General features: G+C 42.6%; 3 protein-coding genes across 5 annotated transcripts in view; all 3 read left to right on the top strand.

The window, feature by feature from the left end:
• The window catches only part of MAPKBP1 (mitogen-activated protein kinase binding protein 1), an 84947-nt gene extending 81615 nt beyond the window's left edge, over positions 1-3332 (top strand). For all 3 annotated transcript variants that reach the window (XM_088520474.1, XM_088520475.1, XM_088520473.1), the window contains 2 exons: positions 1391-1476; positions 2426-3332. In XM_088520474.1, coding sequence (XP_088376600.1) covers positions 1391-1476; positions 2426-2719 — 380 coding nt within the window. In that variant the 3' untranslated portion in view covers positions 2720-3332. The remainder of the gene's footprint in view (positions 1-1390; positions 1477-2425) is intronic.
• A 3996-nt stretch (positions 3333-7328) lies between these two features.
• Positions 7329-14455, top strand: JMJD7 (jumonji domain containing 7). The gene is made up of 8 exons (XM_088520485.1): positions 7329-7396; positions 7906-8059; positions 8593-8846; positions 9674-9730; positions 10371-10466; positions 11627-11703; positions 12331-12490; positions 14130-14455. The coding sequence occupies exons 1-8, from the start codon at positions 7330-7332 to the stop codon at positions 14216-14218; spliced, it is 954 nt and encodes a 317-aa protein (XP_088376611.1). The 5' UTR covers position 7329; the 3' UTR covers positions 14219-14455.
• A 1402-nt stretch (positions 14456-15857) lies between these two features.
• Positions 15858-19516, top strand: LOC104576314 (acyl-coenzyme A thioesterase 1). Its single transcript, XM_010223690.2, has 3 exons — positions 15858-16355; positions 17360-17562; positions 18805-19516. Exons 1-3 carry the CDS (start codon positions 15902-15904, stop codon positions 19399-19401), a joined length of 1254 nt encoding a protein of 417 aa, XP_010221992.2. The 5' UTR covers positions 15858-15901; the 3' UTR covers positions 19402-19516.
• The last annotated feature ends 334 nt before the right edge of the window (positions 19517-19850 follow it).

Below are 19850 nucleotides of genomic sequence, written 5' to 3'. Positions count from 1 at the left end.
TGGGACTCCACTTAATTTTTCTGCCTTTCCATTTTCTTGCTTATAGCACATGTGATGATAAGGAGTGTTTTGAGATCTACAGGTTTAGATTAAAAAAAAAAAAAAAAGGTTGTAGATGTGCTGAATAATGTTGCTGTGTTTAATACTCCCTGCTGGTTTTTGAGGAAGTCTGCTGTCTACATCCAGGAGGCTGAAAATTCCTTTGTCAACAGCATTTGTGTTATGTTTGTGACCTTTCTCCAGACTGATAGAGAGCATAAAAGAATGATCAGAAGACAAGTCCAGGAACAATCTCACAAGAAAGTGCTGTGCTTTAAAAAACAAAAACAAAAAATCCACAGAACCAGAAGGCAAGAGTCTTAGACAAGAGAGCTGAAGCCCCCTGCCCACACCCTGCAAAAGCTGGGTGATTCAGGATCGAAGAACACAGATGGAAGAACTGATTCATGTGTGTTTGTTCCTCTAGATGTATTTATATAATTAGCTTGACGCTAAGGTCCCTGCAGCCTGTCCAAATGTGACCTGCTTAGTAAGAAGCACAGAAATAACAGTGCTGATGTGAACAAGTTTTTATCTTTTTAGGTAACTGAAAGAACTTGAATAGCATTTCTGCAGGCCTTTGCAAATTGAAGATAACTGCAGATTATGTGTGTGTTTTTGTCTGTCTTCATTCATGATTTATGTCTAACTCATGAAACTGTTTTTTAAAGCCTTGGAAATAATGGCTCATGAGGGCTGAAGATGGTGGTTTTTGTTGTTTTGCTTTTATTTTGGTTTTCAAATAATTCTATATTGTTATTAGCAATGCAAATCCTGCTTTGCCCAGAAATACAAATTTGTTGTGATTGAGTTTGAGGGCACTCCTGGACCTCAGTACTCACTAGAGAACACTGTAATAAGTCAGCATAATCATTCATCTGCATAGCTGCTCTGCAGAAGGAGAGTATGTAGTGTTGAGTAGGGGTGGGAGCTAAATCAGGCTCCTCGGGTCAGTCCCTTTTGACTTTGGAATCCTTCATTCAAACTTATCTTTATTTAAAAATGAGAATGGTGCAGGTGATCTTAAGGTGATCCTCCACTTGTAGTAACATTGTGCAGTCTGACAGAAGTTGCTTTAACTTTGGAGAGGCTAAAGACTAGAAAAAATGTTTGAGACAAGAAGCATCTGGAGATAGTAGAAGGAAAGTTTCTGAGCTTGCCCATTTAATGATTGGCTCAAACCAATGAAAAGTATGATCTTATATATATATATGTGTGTGTGTGTGTATGTGTGTGTATACGTGAATATATTATTAACAAAGTATTGTTTTTCTTGTCTGTCTGGGAGTTGGCAGGTACTGGCGTGTGTCTGTGCCTTAGCTTGTGTTCTTACTTTTCTCCTCCTCTGCAGAGCGTTTCATCAGCGTGGAGCAGTGTGAGCATGTGGTCTCTGAGCTCCAGGACAGCGTGCGCAGAGCCGTGCACCTCTACCGCGCGGTGAGTGACCTCCGGCGCTGGCTCCCTTCGGGCAGGCTGAGCCAAACGTGCACCTTGCACACCCACGGGCTCCAGAGCCCAAGTGTTTTGTTGACGAGGTGTTGAGCGACAGAAGCTGCCTGGTTGCCTCCCTGATTGTAGCTAAGCTTCAATCTGGGAGACAGGAACTCCTGAAACGTTCGTTTTTTTCCAGTGGTTTGCTATGGTATTCTGAGCAAATCAATTAACTTTTCAGCCTTCTTAGTGTATGTGTAAACTGTAGATAACAGTATGCTCGTTCTCAAAGGAGTATTAAAGCATTAGTTAAGATTTATATAGCGCTTCAGACAGATGAAATATTGTAGCAGCTCTAAGTTTTATTATCCAATTCTGTTCTCAGTCCTTGATGCCTGGGAAGAGGATTAGCAAATGTCCAATACCATGGGAATGCAGCTGTAAGAGGGAAAAGGCAGTCATTTGCTAGTCCCCCTTACCGTTAAGTGCAGAGCAGTTTAATAACTAATGTTTTCTTTGCTTAAGCACTGCCCTGTGAAGTCTCCTGCAGGGAGTGTGGAACTCTGCAGGGAGTTGTTGCTGTTGGTCCCTCTGTGGCTCCCAGCTCAGTGCCTGTGTTTGCTCTGTGATCAGCTGCACCTGGCAGATGAGAAGGGCATTGGCCTGTGTGAGAGAGGGGAAACACAGCCCTTCTTTAGGCCTAACAAGGGGAGTGCTACCCCAAAATGGGAATCCCAGGTCTATCCTATTTGAGTGATGTCTTTAGTTGTTGTATGACCGGCTGCTTTGGATGCCTGCCCTGCTGTACTAAACTGGCAGCCTTCCTTGCATGTTGGAGAAGAAGGCACTTGAGTAGTCTGTAAATCTTGTTTATGGCTGAAATGTCTAACTTTGTGGTCTAAATACCAATATATTCTCTCCACTGTCCCGCCCTCTTTTCCTTCTTTGTTTTCAGGTGTTAAATGATATGGAGTCTTCTACTGACAAAGATAAGATAGCTGGTCTCTTGATAGAAACATTCTCCTTAGTGAAGAAAGAATTGGACTCCCTAAAGGATGAGGAAGAGCTTCCAAAGGCTAAGGAGGTTCTGGTGAAGCCACAAGATACCACTAGGCCACTGAATGAGGGATGCAGTGCCAATCTACCCAGTCCCAAGAGTTTGGGGGATGAGCAGACACTGGCTTTGCTGGAGCAGTACTCAGAGCTGTTGCTACAAGCTGTGGAACGACGCATGGACAAAAAACTCTAAAGGGGTGTTTTTCAGATGTTTGTGGATACACAGAAATAATCCCAAGAGGAGGACCACAGGAGGAGCTTCGGACAAATGGACCATCATGCTGGTCTAGTGGTGGTGGGGACCCCTTTATAAATTTGACTTCCTCAAGCCCATACAAGTGACATGCTCTAATTCTTAGCAGTGTGCTGGCCACAATTTTAATATTTTTTCCCATGTTCTACAACTTCCTGTCTCTATACAAAGTCTTGAAAGAGGAGTTTGGAGAAATTTCTTGGAAATTTCTTCATAGCCAGGATGTCAGGATGTTTGGCACTTAAAACAAAGGAATATCCAGTTTATCCAAGGAAATTCTGAACGGCTGCCTAAAAACAAGGGAGTCCAAGTGAAGCAAATCCTTTCCACAACAGGGTTTCATCAGAATCCAGAAGCAGACTTTTTATGTGTTTATTTATTAATTTATTTTTCTGACTGTTGCTCTGTCACATTTGTGGCTGTTTCCTTTGTTCTTTAACAAAAGGTAATCCCTTTGCTATATCCCAGCGAAAAACAATCTCTGTATTATAAACCCCCAAGAGGGAGACAGGCTGGAGTGTCTGTGCAATTACTGAACTGTTTTCTGCTTAAATCTTGTCTTGCTCCTCTTTCTTTTCCTGCCCAAGTCTGGTACCTGCAGTAATTCTACTGTTGTCATGACTACCCTGTTTGCTTTTCTCTTGCTTCAAGGACAGTCCCCACACAGTATTTTATCTGTGCTCACCTCACCAGGGGAGAATTCTGCAACCCTTGGACCAAGCTTTGAAGATTATTTAATAAGATCAGTATTGAAATTTTAGCCTGGAATTTGATATTATATTGATATACTGAATTTTTCTGCAGATGCTCTAAAAAAGGGATGTAGGTGAAAATATGAACATTCTTTTGAGCCATTTTTCATGATTAGGAATTGGCTGTTGACCTTAATATCACCCTGACTCTACTGGGAAATTGGGGGATGATGAAAGCAAATATTTACATCCTAAGAATGGTGGGATTCCATTACCTTTTGTAAAGCTATTTCAACTACCCACAGAAAATGGTCTTGCCACAGACCAAACAAGATATTTTGGGATGTGTTTACTACCTTTTTTCTCTCCCAGACTCTTTAATGAATTTCTTGACTGAGAAACAGAAAATCTTCCCCCCTTGTATTTTTGTGTGCAATACTCTTCTCACCTTGTGGGACTTATCCAACCTCGATGGCTTAAACTGTCTAGTGATGGTGATAAGCTAAGGGGGGTGGGGAGAAACAAAAAACAAAACCTCTTTAGCACCTTCCCCTTTATTCCCCCTCCTTTTTGCAGTGGGGATAGAAACACAGACTGCTTTATTTCTTCCTTCATCTCCATTCTTTCTTGTATTGGAAGCAGAGCAGTACAATTCCAGTTTATAGAAGAATGCAAGGAAGCTTGAAGCTTTTAGTAGGTAAGAGAGTACATTTATGTGTCCATGGAAGCCACTTAAACGTGGCAAGACTGCAACATGTTGTTCCACAGGTTAAAGGCTTAAAACAGTTTTATGTTACATTATTGTTCTTTGAAACCCTGTGGCACTCTGAAATTTAGTCTGCTGACTAACTTGGTTTTCCTGCCTTTCTGTGCCTGGAGCGCTGCAGTGCAGCCCGCTTTTCTGCTGGGCAGGCTGGTTCTGGATGACCTTTTTCCTCAGTGTACTCCAAGTCTCTGGGAATCTGCTGTTCTTGCTCTCCCACCAGAGGTTTGTTGGCTGGTCATAGTTGCTGGCTGCTCTAGGGCTTGGCAGCATGGGGAGCATTTCCAGAGCTTTCCAGCTACTTCCACCTCTTAATTTCAGCCTGGCTAATCTTATGTGTCAGATGTTCTTGCTAACATTTCCTTCCATGGGGCTGTACTGAAACTTCAAAAGTCCCATTTCAGCAGTGCACTGTGCAGAGTTAGGTGAGGTGCTGGCTTTCATGGGCAGTGTCTCTTGCAGAGAGTTTAGTGAAGGAGGACAAGCTGCAAAGCAGAGGAATTTTCTGGGAGTTTCCTTGAGTGGAAGGTATGCTGGAGGTGCTGCGAGTGGGATATATGGTGGTAGGTGTGATGAAGTTGGTCTGGGTCGAGCCTGCTTCTGAGGTGATTATTTTACTTCATCCACTTTCAGACTGTGAACATACGTCCCCAGTACACAGGAATCTTTTTGCTGTGCTGGGGCCATGAGACACTCAGGTAAAATAGCAGTCCCTTGAACCCAAGTATCTTTTTGTATTGAAGGTAATGGTTTGAGGGTCTTTTATATTACTTCCCCATGCAATTTTATTCCATTTTATTGCTTAAATTGTAAGATAGTGATAAAGGGGATCAGAGATAATACAAGAGAGCGAGTGGCCAGAATGAACAGATCATGTTGCAGTTCTCATCAAGGTGAAAAACAGCAAGCAGTGAAGTTTACATAGAGAGATATGAAATAAAGTGCCTTGGAAATAAGTCACATGAAGCAAATTTTTTTTTTTTTTAAATACTAATCAGGGGTTCTGCTTTGTGGAATAGATTTTGCCTGTGATCAAGGCTGCATAAGGGAAACAACTGAGGCTAGATTCTGATCAGAATGATGGTAAGAGAGGTGTCAAGCAAGTAGATTAGTTGGGGGGTGGTAGTGTAATTTGAAATAAATTAGAATAGTAGATGTAGGACATTCAGGAAAATAGATTAGAGGTAGAGATAATGTTGGCTTGAGAAACACGTTGGCCAGTATCTGTAAAAGATGCAGTACACAAAGGCTCCAGGAAAGTAAATTTAGGATAGAGTTGGTGATTGGTAATTGAAGAATGAGTTGAATAGTTGTTTTACAGATGTGTTTCTTGGCCTCTTGTTTCTCCACTTGCTGTCCTCTAAGCAGCTATTTCTTTAAAGGCAAAGTTGTGAACTCTTTGCCCAAGGCATATATGTTACAAATTGAGTAGTAGAAGATGGTAGTGACACAAGTTTGATGAGAGAGATGAGAATGCAACTGATTCTTCCCTGATGACTTCCTATTGCTGGCAATAGGAAATATTCTCAAAAAGAAAATCAGTTTCCAGCACTAAGGGGGCATAAGTATGTTATATTTGGTTGCCCCTGGTTGAGTATGTTTCACCACAAGCTGGCTGTTAGGTCAGATAGAAAAAGGCTGAATCGCAACTGCCTGGGAAGTAAAGCAGCTTGATGGGGGAGGTACATTTGAATCAGTTTCTTTTACTGGTGCCTGTGGTTGTTAGCATAGGTGCAACCAGGCAGATATTCTAACAAGTGATTAGTCTAACAAAGACTGAAAAGAGTTTGGACCTTTCTGTGCTCCTCTTTACATATGTACTGTCCCTCCTATCCAGCGGTCCTGGCTCAAACCAGAAGAGTTGTTTTTCATCTCAACTGTAAATAGTATCACCAGCCCGAGGGAACCATGGTTCATTCCCTGGCCTGCAAAGTGGCGTGGTAGGAAGCGCTGGAGCAGGGAAGGCAGCAGCCGCTGCCTGCCCTCGTCCTGCTGTGGGCAAATCTCTCTTTCCTCCCCATCCCTCAGCAGCGCCCAGCAGCGGGTGGGCACGTGCGGGAGTCCCCCTTTGCTCTGCAGCCCCTCTCAGATCGTCTCCTCTTTTCTATAGCATCTCCCAGGTCATGGTTGGGGCAGGCCTTATAGCTCTCGACCCCCTCACCCTCCCCTTGCATTTTGCTGGTTTCTTCACACCTCAGAGGAATCGGGACATTTCTCTAAAGGAGTAGAAAACATACAAACTTAATTTTTTTAAAGAAAGAATGTGTATATAACTATATATAAGAAGTCAAATACAGGTATTTAAGCACCATTGGTAAATTCATGCATGTATAAGGTCATTTCTCCCCCTTCCCCTCCTTGCATTGGATGTGTAGCATCCGAAATAGTAAATGACAAAAACCTCATTAAAATAATAATGAAGACAGGTGGTCTTGCAGCCCTGGCCTGCTCGCAAGCAGGTGGTTCCGTCTCCAGCCCAGCCCAGACTGCCCAGTACTTGGCAGTGTTGTACATAACACACAGGCTCGGCCGCGGTGTGCGTAGGGATGACCTGCTGTACCGCGTGCTTGGCGCAGCGCGCGGGGCGGCAACCCTAGGAATAAGCCATGTCCACCCTGCATGTCTTGTGTATGCCACAGGCGCCACCCCAAAGGTGATGCTCCTTGTTGTCTTCAACACTACTCTTTCCTTTCACCTGTTTAAAAAAAAAAAAAAATCCACATCCCTCCCCTTTTATTTATAAACGTGTCTTTTTATACTTTTGGCTTTAGGTAAAAACAACTCTTGAAAGCGTCTTTTTTAATTATTTGGAAAGATTACAAAGTTGTCTCTTGGGTGATTTTTTTTTTTTTTTTTTTTTTTTGCACTGTGAGGCTTCCCCGCGGGAGCTGTTTTTAACTCTGTTAATCCATTTGTACTCCGTGTCTTAAACTGTTTCAATAAAAAAAATGTGATTATTTGTTACAGAGCCGTCCCGGGGCTGGCGGGGAGAGGGCGGCCGCAGCGCTCCTGTTTCTCCCGGCTCCCCGCCCTCGGGCTGCGCGGCGGCGAGGGCGGAGGGAGGAGGCGGGCGGCGCCACGGCCGCGGCGCGGCCATGGCGGAGGGCGCGGCGCTGCGGGCCGTCAGGGGCTGCCTGGCCGCCTTCCCGGGGGAGGCCCGCGGTGAGCGCCGCGCACGGGGCGGTTGCGGGAGGCCCAACGGCCGCGGGGGAGAGGGGCGGGGAGGGGGCGGAAGGGGGGAGCCGTTGTCAGCCCGTAACGGTCGTGCGCAACCGGCTGCCGCGGGGCCGGGCTGCGCATGCGCCCTGCGGCGGCTGCTTTGGGTGCACGAGGGGAGGAACCCCCGTGGAACCAGCTTCTCTTCCCTTTTTTTTTTTTTTAAGGAAAATATATCCTGTGAAAACGACGTTTTGGGCTTACTTACACATGTGTATATGTATATATACACACATGTATATATATATATAAAACTGCAGTTTCACTTGAAAAAAATCCTCTTATGGCATATTTATTGCCTGATAAATACAGATTTTAATAATGGGTGATGGCTGCGATCTGTGGGCATTGCCTACCTTTGGTGGAAGTCATGGTTTGCGTTGTAAAAACAGACTCCTAGTGAGGAGTGCTTGTTCTAAGCACCAGGTGAGGCTGTTTCCGATCTATCTGGACAGAGTTGGGGTTCATGGAGTCCGTGCCCTATCTCGATGGGCCTCTGTCCCCTCTGGAGTTTTATCGGGAATGGGTGAGTCCGAACAAGCCTTGCATAATTCGGAACGCCATCTGTCACTGGCCGGCCCTGAAGAAGTGGACCTTAGAGTATCTCAGGTATGAATGAGCTTTTGAACCAGACAGTTGCTGAATTTAAGTTAACTTCACTAAAGGATCCCTTCTTAGGAACACTTGCACTTTTAAACTTACTTTCTTGTAGAGCTAAGGGCTGTCAGCACCCCATGTGTGTTTCCATCCCTATTGACCTTTTTTCCCATCCTTGATAATTTTGGTCACCAAGCTTTGGTTGGGTTGAGCAGCCCTGAGAGTATCAAGCCTTAGCATAATTCACAAAATAAAGTGGCAGAAGAGGAAAAAGTGTTTTTCTGCTTCCGTGGAGGAAAAAGAGACTTACTTTCTACAAGGTCACCTGTGTTAGACATGAAAGAGCCCAGACATATCACAGGGAACTTGAGCACAGGGAACAATCAGAGCAGAACATCAGGATTCTTATTAGACACTAGAAAATCTAGTGCAAGGCCAGGCTTCTTATTTCTGCTGTTTGTGAGACAAACTGTTTTTAAAGTAACCAGCATCCCGCACATAGGCTGATGGGAGGTCTGACAGTAAACCTTTGGTTTATTTTGCAGGGAGGTAGTAGGTCCCAAGGTGGTGAGCGTGGCAGTAACACCCAACGGTTATGCAGATGCAGTGTTTCAGAACCGTTTTGTCATGCCAGAAGAGCGTCAAATGCCGTTCATGGACTTTCTGGACATTGTGGAGAAGAAAGTGACATCTCCCAATGTATTTTACGTGCAGAAGCAGTGCTCAAACCTCACCGAGGAGTTCCCCGAACTTGTTTGTGATGTGGAGCCTGACATACCATGGATGAGTGAGGCACTTGGTAAACTTTCCATATTCCCATGTATTCAGTAAATGTTGTGTGTGGAACTTTAAAACTGTTATGCTGTGTACATGGCGAATGTTTGCTGCGTTTTGATTGCCACAGTTCAGTTTGGTTTGATCCTCTCAGACAGTAGAAGTGGTAAAACAGTTAAAAATAGAATAATCTTACTTTGGGGGTTTGGATTACTCCACAGTCAGGTATCTCACTTGTATTGGAACCACTGTACCCGAAATAATGTGGTGACTATTTCAGATTTCCTTTCTATCTTTCTATACAGTGACTTCTTTTTTTTTTTTTCTCTGATTTAGAGTTTTGTTTGGATGCATATTCATGCTAGAGCTGTCAAAGCTAGTGTAATCAAGGGGTGAAACAAAAGCTGCAACTTCCCCCATTATAAGCTTACAGGTATTTGTTCCTACTAGTGACTGCTACTCCATGTCAGTTTGTATTTATATTTTACTGAACGTATTTCCTTTGAATGTGAGTTTACTGTAATCTTACATTCTTTCTCCAACTACTGTAGTTTCCCTTTGAGCAAGTCCTAGGGATTCAGAATATGGGGAATAGAGGTTGTAACCATGGCTTTGGAGCTGGATATTACTACTGCCTCGCCGACTCTTAATGTATCACTCTTATGGCTTCCAGCATAGAAGGAGCTTGCAGTCCTCACAAAGGACAATTAGCCATGGAGCTGTCGTATTTATGGAAGAACTTAAAGGGTAGAAATAAAGCAAGTTGGCGGAAAGGTATCTGAAACACTTTTAAACCTGGCACTTCAAATTCTGTTTTTGTTGCAAACAAGTGTCTCTTCTCTAACCATACAGGGAAGAAGCCTGATGCTGTGAATTTCTGGCTTGGGGAAGCAGCCGCTGTGACATCTTGTATGTACTGCATGCCTCTGCTTTTCAGCACTAGTTTAGTAAAGTTCATTTTGAGTTGGTGGCTGAGGAGACCTGTGTGTTTGCTCTGCTTTGAGACACTGCTTTCCATTTCTCTGTTGTCCTTCTGCAGCCTCTCACTGCTATGTCTCTAGGTGCATCTGCTGCACACTGTGTCAAGCAAGGCATTGATCATTTCTGTCCTGTCAGTTTAAGAGGCTGGATTAAAACCAGATCAAGCCAAACTAGCATTCTGCACCAGAGGATTACTGTTGCTCATATAGCCTTCTTATACCAAGCATTAGACAACGTTAACAATTGAGGCGGTATCTGCTTTGCTTAGTCAACCTAGACCTTAGAGAATTTTTGTAAGAATATATCATATCTAGAAATACCACCTCCTCTCAGGCACCTGAACACTTTCTGCCAGTTGACTGAAAGTCTCTATCTTAGATGTATTACATTTTTGTAACATATCTTTCTGTGTTGCTGATAAAGTAATTTGGAGCTTGCTACCATGAACATGTTCACTACAACATTATGTTGTAGTTTGATATGAAGAAGTATGATATAAAGAAGGAAAAGATACTGATTCTTCTCCCTTTCTCCACTCTTTTCCCCCCCGCCCTCGCCTCAATCTTAGTACATAAAGATCACTATGAGAACTTGTACTGCGTTATATCTGGAGAGAAACATTTTCTGCTGCATCCACCAAGTGACCGCCCCTTTATCCCATATGGTGCGTAATTGACTCTGTATGTATTGGGAGGCTGAGAGCAGGAGACAGTGAAAGACAAGCATGGAGGAAGGAGGGCTAACATCCTGATCTTTATGCAGTCCAGTGTGAATGGAAATCTCTTCTCATTTATAGTGCATATAAATTGTAGTACAAAAGCATTCCACTGGAGTTAACATCCTCAGCTGTGTTTATAAATAAAAAAAATGCATTGACACTGGTGGAGACATGATGGATCTCAGTTTGAGACCTCTTTTTAAGTATGTGACTCATGGCAGTCTCTTCAGCTTTAGACAACTTAAACTATTTAAGTATATTGTCAGCATATAGTTGTAGCTTGTCATCTTTGATGTTTAACAGGTTTGGATTCAGTCTGTTAATTTTTTTTTCTCTAGGAAAAAAGCAGGGAAGTTGAAATACAAGCAGAACATTAATAAAATATTAAAGTTAGTAACAGAACCACTGAAAATTAGAGAAATGAAGAGAGATTCATGTAACAGCATTATTTCACCCATTTTCTGTTTTTACACGTTGCTTTCTGACAGGTACAGCAATAGTGCATTTTATTGCAAGTGTCTGTTAGAAGATCTACAGCTTACCTTTACTCCTAATGAAATGAGTCTTTTTTATTATTATTTCTTGACTTCTAAGCATTCAGATTGGCAGAATGAAGAATGCTGTATGAGACTAATGTATTTTTTCCTAGTCATAACAGTCCCTTCAGCTTTAGAATATTTAAATTATTTTAAGTACCTTGTTTATCTGGTAGTATGCTAGAGAGACTATAACGGAAAGGGCAGAATACAGGATTCTGGGTAAGAGAGGAGTGTATTTATGACTTCCAGAGGGAAAGGGACTGTTATCAGAACAAAATAGGATGAGGAGAAAATGGGATTTGAGAAAGTGGAGAGAGTAATTCCTATGAAGAAAGGAAGGCAGAAATCCAATCAAGAAGGCATTGTTCAGCATTCTGACAGACTTAAAATGAAATAGTAGGCAATAGGATAAAGACTGGGCTAAACAAAGAGAAGTAGGGTAAAGACAGCAGGCAGAAAATGATTTTGCCTTCATTTTTCTTTTCACTTGATAAGAATGTGATCAGCTCTGCCATTAGCTTCTGTGTGTGCTTTTCTGTTATTTAACTTTTTTTTTTCTGATTCTAGATCTCTACCAGCCAGCAATATACCGTGTCTCAGAAGAGGGCTCATTTGAAATTGTTGATGAGAAAACTACAGATAAGGCAAAAATTCTAAATGTAAAAAATATGACAGTAAAGAATGTTGCTAATTTATGTAGTAGAATTAATTTTGGGTGTTGCTGAGCATTCAGACTCAGCATTTTGGCAGGTACCTAGAAATTCTTCATTACTGAAAAAAAGAATGGATGCCCAGATACTAGCTTTCAGAAGAACTGTTTTCTTGACCATCTGAAACCGCTGATACCATAAACTGCCTCCTGTGCACATCAAACTTTAATAAGTCTGGTAGAGGTGTTTTAAATTAATCAATAATTGGAAATAGAGCAATTGATTTCATTAAGGCTGAAATAGATTCCTCTGTCTACACCTGTCTTCTGCCCCCCTCCTATTCAGGACTGAATTTTGCTTTACAGGTGTATTGCCCATGAGTTGAAATGTGGTGGCTGACATTTAGCACCTTTTCCCCTATGTTTTATTAAAGAGGACAAATTTTGACATCCTTGGCCCGTTCTCTGTTGGATTTGAAAAGGCTTTGTAGCTGTATATAATGTTTCGAGGGGCTAGAATACACGTTTCATAAGCTACTAAGTTTGTTATCAGTTGTTTTTCTGGAAACTTGCTGAAATTTGTTGCCACAGTCTTTGCCACATATGTACTCTTTTCCTATAGGTGCCTTGGATCCCCCTTGACCCTTTGAACCCAAATCTGGAAAGGTATCCAGACTATGCTCAGGCAAAACCTTTGCAGTGTACAGTGAAGGCTGGTGAGATGTTATACCTCCCTTCTCTCTGGTTCCACCATGTTCAGCAATCACATGGCTGTATAGCAGGTAAAACACACAGCATTTCCAGCTCTCTATTTGAATTGTGCTGACTGTGCAGTTAGCTCTTCCACTACAAAACAACTGGAACCAAAGGTCCTTTTTAAAAAATCTTCTACCTCCTTTCAGGGAGAGGGAACAGTTTCAGCAGATGTCATGGGGTTATCTCCTCACAGTGGTTTTTGTCTGTAACGCTTAGGATTGTCAACAAATGCTAGAGACATAGCAGAAGAGGAACTAGTTCACTCATCTGGAGAAAGATAACTAATCCAGTGATCATGATCCAGTTTTAGCATAGAGTGGAGCAGCTTGTCTGCCTAGCTGGCCAGCTGCAAAGTTGGCTGTCCACCTACCTTTCACAAAGAAACTGCATGTTGTCCCTGCCATTGTCGCACAGTAAAACAATTTTTTAGGCTGAAAAGGAATCCAAAGAAGGTAAGAGATTTAGACATTGAAACAGGCACAACACAGAAGCTACTCTGTTGTCAAGTGAGCTGAAATCTGCTCTGTCCAAGATACTTGCCTTGCTAGTAACCTCATGCTCGTGTCACTGTTCCACAGAATAAATATTTGTATGACTTATCATCATCTCTTTTCCTCTTTCCCCACCCCCCCCAGAAAAAGTTACAGAATTTCAAATAATTAAATGCCGCTCTTTTGGTGTGTGGGTATATGTAAAATACTCTCATTATGTCCTGTAAGTTTTACAAGGTATGAGGAAGGATTTTTTGCTGTTCTCTACCTGGAGTAATGGCCTCTGCCTATAGAAAATAAATGAAGTATGTTGAGCAACATCAGCATCAGTATTTGCGTAAGACTGCAGTTATTGCAGGTATTTACTTCAGTGTTTGCAATATGTGATAAAAAGACAAACCAGCAATAAATCAGTATTTCTGGTTGTTTTTCCCATTGCTGCTACATCAGTCCTTAGAGACAATCTAGAAGAAAACAGGATTGTTTCCAGTGACAAGCCCTCTAGCAACTTTATTTTCCTTTATCTTGTTGAAGTGCCAGAGAGTTATCTTGTGCATTGACCATTTTGTCTGTTAACTGCACTGCAGTCTGTTTACACTTGACAGTCAATCTTTAGGTCTAGTCCTGTGGATGTCTAACATAAATCCATCTCCAAGACCAGTTGGAGATGTACTGTACCACTTGGATATACTGTTTGATTTATTGTTTATAAGCAGCTATGACACCAAAACTAAAAGGAGAAGCAAATTTAAAGCTCTAGTTGATGACCACTGTGAAGTGGTAGTGAATTCTCTCTTCTTTATACACTGGGAGAAAGAGAGATTCATACTCTGTGTAATTAGTGTAAGTAAATCTTGGCCTAAATAGAAGTAGACATTTTTTATTCCTAAATATTTTCCAGCTTCAACTCCAGGGAACCCCAGAATAGAATTGGGAGGAAGAGAGGGTTTGTTGGGGTTAAGACTGAGCTGTATTGGCAGTACTGTTAAAGAAATCTCCTTTAATGTTTGCTTGCATTATACTTGGCTGTAGTCAAAGCTTTGCTTATTTCAGAGGTCAATCAGCAATAAGGAAAAGCCTGTGCTGACTGAGCTGTCTAATCCAGTCACGAATGTGTTCATAAATTCTTACCTTCTGTCTTTAGGAATGTTTTTCCTTTTTCTTGTCTCCTCAGTGAATTATTGGTATGACATGGAATATGACCTAAAGTACAGCTATTATCAACTTCTAGATTGTCTCACAAATGCCGTGAAAGTGTTATAGCAGAGGTGGGACACTCGGGCTTGTGATCTTCCTCTCTGATGTGGTACAATCATCAGCATCTGTGACTGGAGCAAAATGGGACTCAAGCTAGTAGAACTGAACATTAAGTTATCCACAACAAAGCCTGTCAAACAGACCACAGCTGTGTCTTTTCTGCTTTCAGAGTCCAGGTCAACTGCCCATTTTTTATGATTTGAAGGTAAAAGGTTCAATAATAGCATGTTTAGGTCTTCATATTTTGCTTGCTGCTGGTAGGCAAAGTAAAATTTGAAGGAAAGCAAGGGCTTTGGAAATCCCCATAGACACATATGACTGTTCCTTCAGATTGTTTTAGTGACAGATGAACAAGAAAGACTTGGCTTGGCCCACATCAGTCCAACGTGTACCGTTAGTTTAAGGCAAAAGTCCTTTCTGGTTGTAATTCATAAGTTCAGTGGCTGTCTGTGGTGTTTTGATGATGAACAACTTCTGCAATAAAATTCACTTGAAAAGCTTATTTCTGTGCTAATTTCTGACTGTTTTCACACAGTGTGGTCAGTGGAGAGGATAAGGGCATGTTAGGTCAATCCTGGCAGTTTTTCATGTTAAGCTGTGTATTTTTGTTACCAGCTTTTATTTCCTCACAGTTTTGTTGCTAAATGTGGCTGCATTCTCTTACGCATTCAGTGGTGATTTTGGAGTTGTGTTTCCAGGTCTGCAGTCAATCTGCACATCACTCATGGTCTTGTGGAAGAATTTGTGATTTTGCAGTTTGTCGGATGGCTGATCAGGAGAGTCCTGTGACATGAACTGCTGCCAAACACGTGGTCAGGCAAGTCCTGGGAACCAGGAGCCTGTTTCTGCAGCCTTAATCCACACTTGTGTGTTTCTGCTGAGGAGGATGAGAACATTCACATGACGGAGACTTACAGGGTAGGACTAGAATGCTATTAAGTGCACAGATACTGCAAAAATGCAGTACTGTTGTTTATGGTAACTGAAAGTTGTTTTTTATTATCAGATTTTTAAAGATTCTTAGAAACAACAGGGATACAACAGCGAAAAAAATTTACATGTATTCATCAGGAAAATGTGGTGGTCTTTTGATAGGATTGCTGATTTTGAAGAGAAACACAATCATTATTCTTTGACTTAAAGCCTGAGCATCATTTATTTTACCATGTGGCTCTTGTCCAAAAAATGCTGAAAACTTGAGAGAGATTAAAGATGCATGGTTTGTTTCATGGCTAGATTAAAATGTTGGAACTACTTCAGATTTGCAATTTATTTGTGTGCCTTGATGAAAGCCCCCAAATCCCATGACACTATAAATCAATACTACAATCAAATCTAAACTTTCCTGCAGCCTCAGGGGGAGATGTGAATGTTTCTATCTGTTGTTTGAAGTTCTTGGGTTTTAGCTTAGTCTCTGTATGACCATGAATAACATGGCATGTCATTTATTTGCAAGCTGATTGTGTTTTCGCGCTGCCTCCCGGGTGTGAAGCAACTGGAAGGACTTGGATCCTGAACTACGTCTCCCAGAAGCCTTTGCTTGGCTGAAGGAAACGGTCGCAGTGTTTCCTGACGGACTTTGGGCACAGACTTTAAGCCTCAGAAGTGACAAGCAGCTGGCATTCCCCTTCCACACTGCCAGTGTCTCGCCAAAAAACCCGAACCCCTTTCCCCCAGGGAAGAGCCCGAATGGCAGTGCAGGTGGCCATTCTGCCCTCTCCCCGGTGTCTCTTTGATGACCCCATCCAGATCTGTGTGGTGGGTCTCCTGCCGCAGCAGGCAGTCACGCTGCGAGCCCACTTGCTCGACGAGAGCGGGGAGCTCTTCCAAGCCCATGCTCGCTATCAGGCCAGCAGCAGCGGAGAGCTGGACCTCGCTCGCTCCCCGGCGCTGGGCGGCAGCTATTCCGGAGTGGAGCCCATGGGGCTGCTGTGGTCTCTGCAGTCTGAACAGCTCTATAAGCGCCTGGCAAAGAGGAATGTCCTGACCCCGTTCTGTGTGGACTTAGAAGTGTATGATGGCCACGGGGACATGAGCCGATTACTGGGAAAATGCACCAATGAGCGAAGGTTTTTAGGAGAGGGAGTGAAGAGGATTTCAGTCAGAGAAGGCCGTCTTAAAGCAACTCTCTTCCTCCCTCCTGGTGAGTTTGAATTCCTTGCTGGCTTTCCACATGTGCTTTGCATCAACTCTATATACAATGCAGCCCTTGGATGCTCTCAGTGATCCAGAGCAAGTCTTCAGTTAATTGTTCCTATGGGCTCTGTGTTGATCCTCCCAGCAAAGCAGGATAGGTGCAAGCTTTGCCTGGGGAGATGCAGTCCGTGTTGCAGAGGTAGTGCTGTGCAGCAAAGGCAGCAGCAGTGATACAAGGTGCCTCCTGTTCTCTGCAGCTGAGCAAGTGAGGGGACCTCTCATAAAGTGAGGACTCAATCATGGAACATAATAGAACTGCAGGAGGAGAACTGAGAAGCCCTGAAGCAGTTAGCTAGGTAAAACTGAAGTCTGCTTTGATATAGGTCAGTGCTGGTATTTGCGAATGTGTTTCTTAACTCGGAGTGTACCCTGTCCAGAGAACCTGTAGTACAGTTACTGAAGAGGTGAAACTCATGCAGCGATAACTGTTTGTTCATTTGTTCCAAGTGGTTTGAGACTGTCTAGTCCAGTTTAGGCTAAATTTGATGGTGGAATAAAGATCCCCAGAATAGGAATTTCCAATAGCAAGCTCTTAGGAGAGAGAAAAGGAATATCCAAATTAGGCAGCTAGGCAGCTTAGGGAGAGAGAGAGAGAGGCTGCAGGAGAACTTAGCTTTATCATTAGACATCAGAGAACGCACACGGCAGAGAGCATTTGGCAACTAAGTTTCATCATTCTGCTGCTCACAGAAATACTTGGGTGTTTTTGATGGTAGTCCATACAGTAAACTTGAACTGACATTGGCTTAGGTAGTAATCATGTCAATTAATGTCTGTGGTGAAAAGAAACTAATTGCAATGATTGTGTCCCCTCGGAATGGGAATCTACTTGAAAACTGTCCAAGAGTGATTTCTTGTCAATATTATCTACTATCCTGATGTGCGCTGACAGTGTTACTAAAATAACAGCTATAGAAAATGTTCTCTATGAGTATATACCTTTCATTGCAGGATCTGGTCCGTTCCCTGGGCTTATCGATTTGTACGGATCTGGAGGAGGTCTTGTTGAATACAGAGCAAGTCTTCTGGCTAGCAGAGGTTTTGTGACACTGGCTCTGGCTTACATGGCCTTTGAAGATCTCCCTGCTATGCCACAGGTTCTTGAACTGAGTTATTTTGAGGCAGCTGTAAATTTTTTGCAGAAGCAACAACAGGTAGGAGACAAACTATGATGCTTTTCCTATTAGGAACTGTCTTCCAGTTCCCTGGTTTGAAATGTTATATATGTCACTGAGTGCTGCTACGTTTCTGAGATGTGGAAGGACAGAGCACTTCTGAAATACAGCCTGGTATCAAGCAGTGGGGGCTAGGAGAGGGAAATGTGTATGTACCAACTCCAATTTTGTCATGAGTAGGATAGTTGTTTACACAGCTCCTTATAATAGTCCTTGGAGTCGCTGAGCAAACTTGTTTTTGTGTAAGATTTTACATCAAAGGAAACAAATGTTAACTTCCATTTTTTCCTGGAATATCAAAGGCTTTTGATACTGAATAAGTCTCAGGGACAGCACTAAAGTGTTTTAAGAGCAGGAGCTTCTACAGTTTTGGTCTTGGAGAGTATGTCATGTTTCAAAAGCTGAGGCTGTTTTTAAATAAGCATATGGGTTGAGAAGGACATTTATAGCAATTTTTCATACTATAAAGCAGTCAAGATAAATTAAATTTCAGTTAAACTTTGAATGGGATGTTACTTAGGTGTTTTTCATTTGACAAAGTTGGCTATTTTCTTAATTATTTTCTACTACATAGATGTGCAATAACTAGCCACTGTGAGACTAATGCTATTACAGGCCTTGCTCTTTGCCTTGTTCCTCAGAAAGCTCTGAAGCATCCAGAGCATCTTACAAGACAGATTACAACATGAATTTGGTATAGAGAACTTTCACCACAGATAAGTTGAATTAAACAGTTGGGTTTACTCAGGCCTAAGCATAAAGCATTTGTGTTTCAAGATAAAATAGAAAATAGCAGGTCAGATATAGGAGAGTATGAAAAAACAGTTGTGAGAAAGAAAATCAACACAAACCCATGAAAAAAGAGTGGTTTGCCAAAGCGGGGCAGAAGAAAGATGCTTGGAGGTTTTGAAGTCCAGAGCAATAAAAGATAGAGCACAGAGAGCAAGTCTTAGGATGAGACATGGAGGGAGCCAAGAGGCTTGGTCTGCAGAGCTCTTCAGGAAGAGAAGAGTGGCAGTCACAGGAGCGGGAACGTTCAGGAGCTGTAGAATTTATAGTCACTCTTGGGGAGATACAACAAAGGGATCAATGTGGGAAAGATGTAAGCTCAGCTGAGAGAGGGAAAGGGTGAAAAAGTTGGATGAGGAGTGAGGAAGTTAAACATTTTATCAGCCTAATAAATGAGTTGTTGATAATGGTTGTTTCATAACTGTGTTTCAGGTGAAAGATACTGGGATTGGCGTTTTGGGCTTGTCTAAGGGAGCTGATCTAGCCCTTTCCATGGCCACGTTTCTACCTGGCATCAAGGCAGCTGTCAGCGTTTCTGGAAGTGGTTTTAATTCTTTCGTTCCTCTGCGGGGTGATGGTTTTACTGTTCCTCCCCACCCTTATGATTTGGGAAGGATAAAGTATGAGTCTGGCCTGGCAGATTTTAGAGATATTCTAGATGATCACAGGGACCCAGAGACTTGGAGTTGTCGCATTCCCTTGGAGAAGTCCTTGGCTAAGTTCCTCTTCCTGTCAGGATTGGATGACGCGAACTGGAAAAGTGACCTCTATTGCCAGGATGCTGTTCAGCGCCTTCAGCAGCATGGACGGAAAGTGGAGTTTTACTCTTATTCCGGAGCAGGACACCTCTTGGAGCCACCGTACTTCCCGCTGTGTCAGGCCTCCATGCACAAAGTGCTTGGGTTGTTTGTGCGGTGGGGAGGGCAATGGAGAGAGCACGCCAAAGCCCAGGAAGATGCTTGGTGTAGGATTCAGGCCTTTTTCTGGCAGCACCTGATGGACTTGGAGCTTCCCAAGAGCAATCTGTAGTAGAAGAGTGTCAAAAATGCTGTCAGGATTAGTATTTCATTTCCCATTGTATTAGGGTCTGAGTCTTGGAAGCACATTGAAAGTTCCCTAGCCTACCTTCTTCTAAACCACATTATGGCATAGTTGTTTATTTCCATTCCACAAATAATTTCTCACTTTTTAGTTGAATTTTAGGTGTGTTCTGCCCCCAGTTGTGCTGTGGATTGGCACCATTTGATCTGCCTGAGTGCCATAGATATCTGAAAAATTAATGTCCTGTCCTGAAAACTGATTTTGTGCTGAGCTATCTTTGCTCAGAGAAGTGTCTTGTCCTCCACTTTAGGAGCTGGAAATACTCTCTTAGGGGGAGTTTTCTGTTGGATCGGCCAAGATTATACTGTTGGTTAAGCTAGATGTGACCAGTTGCTTCTTGGGACAATATATTGGTACGTTATCTCACCTTTTATTTG

This window comes from Tinamus guttatus, unplaced genomic scaffold (genome assembly GCF_059628265.1).
Source record: "Tinamus guttatus ecotype Peru unplaced genomic scaffold, ASM5962826v1 Tinamus_guttatus_pri_ptg000089l, whole genome shotgun sequence".
NCBI classification, from domain to species: domain Eukaryota; kingdom Metazoa; phylum Chordata; class Aves; order Tinamiformes; family Tinamidae; genus Tinamus; species Tinamus guttatus.
Note: the sequence above shows the minus strand (reverse complement) of the source record. Positions and strands in the feature narration are given on the sequence as shown.